Raw genomic sequence first — 6,895 nt, 5'->3', positions numbered from 1 at the left:
CAAACAAAAATGTATAAGTTGCGTTTTTGTTTGTATAAAACAAGAGAAAATTGTATATATACATGCACATACATATGTATTCGTCCTATACACTTGTAATTATACAATAAAATTATTCCATTGTCAGTTTTCCTTTGCCTTTCTCTCTTTCTCGCTTTATGCAAATGTAAAATATACAATTGATCTTTTGTATATGTATATCGAAACAGAAGCAATGTATATACAACTGCTTTGTTTTGTATATGTATAGCGAAATATAATATTTATATTTGCTATAAAACACAATTATGCAAACTATAGCTATATATAGCATGCAAATATAATTTTTGTGTTTACTGTATATGAAAGTTGCTCGTTAATTAAAATTGAGACTAATTTTGGAATATCATAGCCCATATAATCTTTCAGAGTTTATAGAAAAATCCTAGAAGGCCAAGTGTGCATTACCAATGGCTATCTTATTAAGATATTGATCCATTGCAGCAATATATTCTCTATTCATACAACATTCAACCATTACAACTAATGCTTGCCGAATGTCATTAGATCATCAAGAAGAGAGCACGTTCTCGCTTCCGGTCAGAATATTTATTTGTACGTGATATGAGTAAAAAAAATCTACACATATGTATAGATGGATGACATGTGACATAAGAGTGATGCTTTTAAATTACTTGATCAAATATTTTAGCATGATGAACAGCTCACAAATTATGAATTATTTGTGTATTATTGTGTATATTAATGTAAATATATAGTGCTATAAATTAGTATTATTATGTAGATTTGTTGTAGAATTAGAGAAAATAATTATTGTGATGGAAAAGTGGTTTCAGAGGAAAAACCACATAGATTTAGAGGGATTGAATAAAATATTTATAGAGATAGAATAACTGATTCTTTAGGAATAGAAGTAACAGATCTTTAGGGATATGTAATCTTTATACTCTCTATTTAATGAAAAAACTCTTTTAATTTGAGGAACAATTCAACAAAAAATTGACATGGTATTAGAGGCTTCTCTTGGTTGTCTTGTTTCATGGAGTCATTTGTGGTTGCTTTTATTTATTATTATTTTAAAAAATCTTTGTTTTGTTGATTGTTTGTCGACAATCGGTCCTATCACCTAGGACTTTTGTTATTGGTCATTCTAGTTGCTTTCTTGAATCTTTCTAATTTTCATAGCTATTCAAAACAAATTATTCTTATTGTTAAATGTCAGTTATTTGTCACCAACAAAGAACTATGGGGCCATGGAAGATTAAGATGCTTGGGTAATGTCATAGATTCTAGGGATAATTGACCCTCTTATCGTTCTTAATCTCTGCGTACAAGATAGCTAAGGACATATGAGATTACTTGCAAACGGTTTATAATCAAGATAATAACCCAAGACAATTTCAGTTAAGTATGAAATTGCTAATTTCTCTCAAAAGGGCTCTCTGTTTAGAACTATTTTCTGAATTTTAGAACTTATGGATTGAATTTTAAAATATTGTCTATGGATAAATATATGCTTAATTTCTATCTGTGATTTAAAATGAGACGAATGAAGTAATTGATTGCAACAAGCGAAAGGGTTGTTAGTCACTTGCTATCAACTAAATAAGGACTCAATACATATTTCAAGAAAATATACGAGTTTTGTCCTACTTAAAGCTTTTGAAACATTTTTTTATGGTATGGATACACTTTTAAAATATTCAATTTACATCAACATTTTGGAAAATTTGTTTGTTCCTTTTACATGTTAAATTTTGGGCGTAGTTAAACTAATATGTTGATTTTTTTAGCCCTTTCGTTTATTTTTAATCGTCATTTATTTCTAAATATAGTTTTACTTTTACTTATTTTTGACAAATAAAAAAAAGAAAATTAACTTTTTTTATATTTTATGATTGGTATTAAATATTTTTTCTACAAATCATTTTTTTAAAACTTAACACTTATAAACATCATTTAATATGAATAGTTTTGATAAAATACAAATATCAATAATTAGTTTTCTTAAAATGAATATGTCAAATTAAACATTGACAAGTGGGGTCGACAAAGGAAATAATATGTTTCGATGAAAAAGGAAAGGGGTGTTATAGCCTCTATGGATGAAATTGCATGTGTTTGTTGGAGAAAAAAACACACAGAAAAGGGGTGCTATAGCCTTGGAACAGAAATTGCATGTGCTTGTTGGACTATTTTTTAATTGATCAATACAATTTTGTTTCCGTTTAACCTTCCAATTTTATTTTTAATGTATTTTTTAAATAAAAAGGTTGGTTGATCAACAGGTTAATAAAGGACATAACATATAAATGTGTTCTTTAACTTAGTTCCAACTGACAGTTATACGATTTAACATTAGTTGTGCACAAGTATGTACTTTAACTTGTATATAATTGATTATAATAGACATATACGTCCTATATCACATCCTACATGACATTTAGTGTCCTATATAGAGTCCTACATGTCCTATGCAACCTATAGGACATATATATCTGCTTGTTACTCCCTCAGTCCCTTTTTACTTGTCCACTTTTCCTTTTATAGTTGTCCCTAATTATTTGTTCATTTTGACAAATACCTATTGTATCCTCAATTAGATGACTAATTACTTTAAAAAATGTAAAACTTTTTATCCATTACATAATTAATAGGGGTAAAATGGTAAATTTACATCATTAATTATTTTTTTAATAGGTGAGCCAATTCAAAAGTCTACAAGTAAAAAGGAATGAAAGGAGTACTAAATAAAGGAAAAAGAAAATAAAAAAGAAGAACAACGAAATAAATGACAAAAATATTATCAAATTGTATCTATAATAAAGGCTGAAACGAAAAAGGATAAAAAAGGAAATAAAGAAATTATTCCAAATGGTATCTCTAATAAAAGATAAAATAAAATAAACTAAAAATAATACAAGAGAAAATAAAAATGCTAAAGGAGAAAGAACAAAAGAAATTAATGACAACACAAAAAGAATAAAACGTGGGGTATAGAAGATATTTCTTGAATTATTTTGGATTGGAATAAAAACATCTAATTATTTTGGGTTTTATGACTCATTTACTTAGTTTCCTTAACCTAAATCTTAAATCAAAGTATCTCTTTATATTCTCATTCAACTTTTTACATTACTAGAGTCCAGATAGTCAATATAATGAGTCAACTAACTACTTAAATCTTAAATCAAAGTAGCTCTTTATATTCTCATTCAAATTTTTACATTACCAATGTCCAGATAGTCAATTTAACGAGTCAAACTACTTAAATCTTAAATCAAAGTATCTCTATGTATTCTCATTCAGTTTTTTTACATTGTCAGATAGTCGATTTAATGAGTCAAAGTAAGATACATAAAATTAAGAGAAAAAGAATAAATATACCTTTAACTATACAGATATCCTTTTTCATACTTTTGGGATATTGATGCCTCAATCGTCCAAAAAATAGAGCATGTTTGCTATTCGCTCTAACAGAAGATAAAACAGGGACACGTGACGCAATCTTACGAAGGGACATGTGAGTGGTTATTTAAATTTTGGACGGGCATATATGCTCTAATTTTTGGACGGCAGTGACATCAATGTCCCAAAAATATGACAAAGAATATCAGAAGGTATATCTTACTGGATTAATGTCTCTTAGTGAATACATTATGAGTCTGTGATATATAATTGTAGCCTTAATTGAGTTTGTGTAGCAAAAATGGAAATTGAAATCTTATGCACAAAGCTCATTAAGCCCTGTTTACCTACTCCTCCTCACCTTCAGCGTTACAAGCTCTCTTTCTTCGACCAAATATCTGAAAAAGAACATGTCCCGATTGTTCTTTTCTATGCTAATAATAATAATTTCTTCAACACCTCCACTATTAATGAGCGAATCGAACAATCTCTTTCAAAGATATTAACTCATGTTTATCCAGCAGCCGGAAGGTACGATAAAGATGAATGTTCTATTCTTTGTCTTGATCAAGGTGTTTCTTATACCAAGGCCAAGGTCAATTGTAAGTTGTATAATTTCTTAGAGAAATCACGCAAGGACCTTAGTCTTGCAGCTTTATTTTGTCCACATGTAAACAAGTATATAGATAAAACTAATTTAATGGTTTCACCAATTGTAACCGCACAAGTAACCGAGTTTGAATGCGGTGGCCTAGCAGTCTCATTAAGTTTTTCACACCCTGCAATGGATGGTTTCTCAGATTTTAAATTTCTTTTTGAGTTGGCAAGAGTGTGTAAAATGGAAACTCCCATTGAGAATATTAAATTTCTAAGCTTCAATTTGGGTAATATATTCCCAACAAGAGATATATCAAGACTTTTCAAATCAACGTTTGATCGAGTTATAGAAAAAGATATTATTGTTAAGAGATTCATTGTTCGTGAGGCTGCTATGTCAAGGCTTAGGAAAAAATGCATTGATGAAGCACGTGGAGCTTTGGATTTTCAACCGTCAAGGATTGAAATAATCACCGCAATCCTTTGGAGGGCTTTCATAGGTGCGTCAACAATCATAAATGGTTATGTTAGGCCTTCTCTAATGGACTTTCCATTGAATTTGCGTTCTAAATCATATTTACCTCAAGTGAAAAACTCTATGGGGAATTTCAGAATCGACGTTCCAATAAAATTCATACCAAGGGAGACTAAAATGGAATTGCATCACTTCGTAATATTAATCAGGAATGCGGTGGATAAAGTTGTTGCTTCATGTACCAAAGCTTCACCAGATGAAATAGTGTCGACGTTAGTTGATATATATAACGAAAGCTTTGAAGCACCGGAGTGGGGAGGTAATGATGAAGTTGACAAAGTTTTATGTTCAAGTTTGTGCAACTTCCCTTTGCAAGATACTGATTTTGGTTTGGGAAAACCAACCTTAGTTTTTTTTGGTGTGAAAGATATGCAAATGTTTTGGTTGCATGATACGGATATTCGTTCTGAAGTTGGTGTGCAAATAGACTTGAAGGAAAGGTATATGCAGTCATTTCAGTGTGACGATGACATCAAAGATCTCACGTTTATAGGCAATGCAAATCTTTGATATCATTTAACTTTTATTACTACTTAGAGTTTGTTTGGACATGCAATATTGAGTCATAACTTCGAAGTTGAAATAAAATTTGTTTCGTTATGCAATTTGGATTTCTTAAATTATTTCTTGTTGTTGAATGCCTTGAATCGGACCCGCTACAAACAGAAAGGACGGGGGTCTCGCTGCCCGGTCAGCGAGTCGGGGGGTCCAGGGGGGCGACGCGCCCCCTGGCCTGGGGGTCCGGGGGGGCGGAGACGCCCCCGGCCCGACGGTATACAATGTTGTTGTATTGGGCCCTTAATTTTCTGTTGATTCTGTATGTTGGGCCCAAGCCTGTTAGGGCGTAGCTTAGCACTATATATAGACGCTATGGGAAACCCTATTCTGTAATTCTGTTTTTGCCTCTCCATAATAAAACTGCTCCCTCTCTTCCCGTGGACGTAGCCAATTTATTGGTGAACCACGTAAACTGTTGTCTTGTTTTTTGCGTTTATATTTTCTCGTATTATCTCAAATTCCGCACAACAAATTGGTATCAGAGCCTCTCGGTTAATCGGTGTTCTTGGAGAATTCGAGATGTCTGCTTTGAACGTGAAAATCGACAAATTCACAGGGAGGAACAGTTTCAGTTTATGGCAGATCAAGATGCGGGCTTTGTTGAAACAGCAAGGCTTCTGGGCGCCGTTGTCGAAAGACAAGAACGCCGTCGTTACTCCTGAGATGGCGATTCTGGAGGAAAAGGCGCACTCGACGATCATGCTGTGTCTCGCGGATGACGTCATCACGGAGGTCTCGGATGAAGAGACTGCTGCTGGTCTGTGGTTGAAGCTGGAGAGTTTGTACATGACAAAATCTCTAACCAACAAGCTGCTTCTGAAACAACGTCTATTCGGTTTACGAATGGCTGAAGGTACACAACTCAGGGAACACTTAGAGCAATTGAATACTTTGCTATTAGAATTGCGTAATATCGATGTGAAGATCGAGGATGAAGATGCTGCCCTGATTCTGTTAGTATCTCTCCCAATGTCGTTTGAGAATTTTGTTCAATCGTTCATTGTTGGGAAAGATACTGTGTCACTGGAAGAAGTCAGATCGGCCCTTCATAGCAGGGAATTACGGCATAAGGCTAACGGCACAAGTACGGACATACAGCCTTCCGGTCTGTTCACCAGTAGCGGAAAGGGAAGGAAAAACGGCGGAAAGAAAAATAAGCCGATGTCGAAGGGTGCAAAGCCGGATGATGTTTGTAATTACTGCAAGGAGAAGGGACATTGGAAATTTGATTGTCCGAAGAAGAAGAAGCAATCGGAAAAACAATCAGTGTTTGCTGCTGTTGCTGAAGAAGACACCAATTCTGAAGAAGATATTGCCCTAGTTGCGGATGAGCACACTCATTATTCAGATGTGTGGATTCTTGATTCTGGGGCATCCTATCACATCTGTCCTAGGAGAGAGTGGTTCACAACTTATGAGCAGGTAGACGGAGGCAGCATCTCGATGGCCAACAGTTCTGTCTGCAAGGTGGTTGGGACAGGCTCGATCAAGATAAGGACACATGACGGTAGCTTCTGCACATTGAACGAGGTCAGGCACGTTCCATTGATGACGAAAAATCTGATATCTCTCAGTCTTTTGGACAGCAAGGGATTCAGCTGGTCAGGAAAAGATGGAGTCTTGCGGGTCTGGAAGGGTTCAAATTTGATTCTGAAAGGTGTCATGCGTGGTACTTTGTATTTTCTACAAGGTTCCACGGTTACAGGTTCAGCCCATGTTGCATCGTCAGAATTTCACCAGAAGGATATGACTAAGTTATGGCACATGAGACTTGGTCATATGGGTGAAAGAGGGATG

At 34.2% G+C, this 6,895-nt stretch overlaps 1 protein-coding gene across 1 annotated transcript; it reads left to right on the top strand.

The window, feature by feature from the left end:
* The first annotated feature begins 3,709 nt into the window (after positions 1 to 3,709).
* On the top strand, positions 3,710 to 5,145 carry LOC101257486 (acetyl-CoA-benzylalcohol acetyltransferase). The gene has a single exon (XM_004243432.4). The coding sequence runs from the start codon at positions 3,710 to 3,712 to the stop codon at positions 5,048 to 5,050; it is 1,341 nt and encodes a 446-aa protein (XP_004243480.1). The 3' UTR covers positions 5,051 to 5,145.
* The last annotated feature ends 1,750 nt before the right edge of the window (positions 5,146 to 6,895 follow it).

The sequence above is a fragment of the Solanum lycopersicum genome, chromosome 7 (genome assembly GCF_036512215.1).
Source record: "Solanum lycopersicum chromosome 7, SLM_r2.1".
Classification (NCBI taxonomy): Eukaryota; Viridiplantae; Streptophyta; class Magnoliopsida; order Solanales; family Solanaceae; genus Solanum; species Solanum lycopersicum.
This window is presented reverse-complemented; position numbering and strand designations above follow the sequence as displayed.

Excerpts from the sequence above, each read along its gene's own strand:
- LOC101257486 (XM_004243432.4), top strand. The coding sequence starts at position 3,710 with ATGGAAATTGAAATCTTATGCACAAAGCTCATTAAGCCCTGTTTACCT.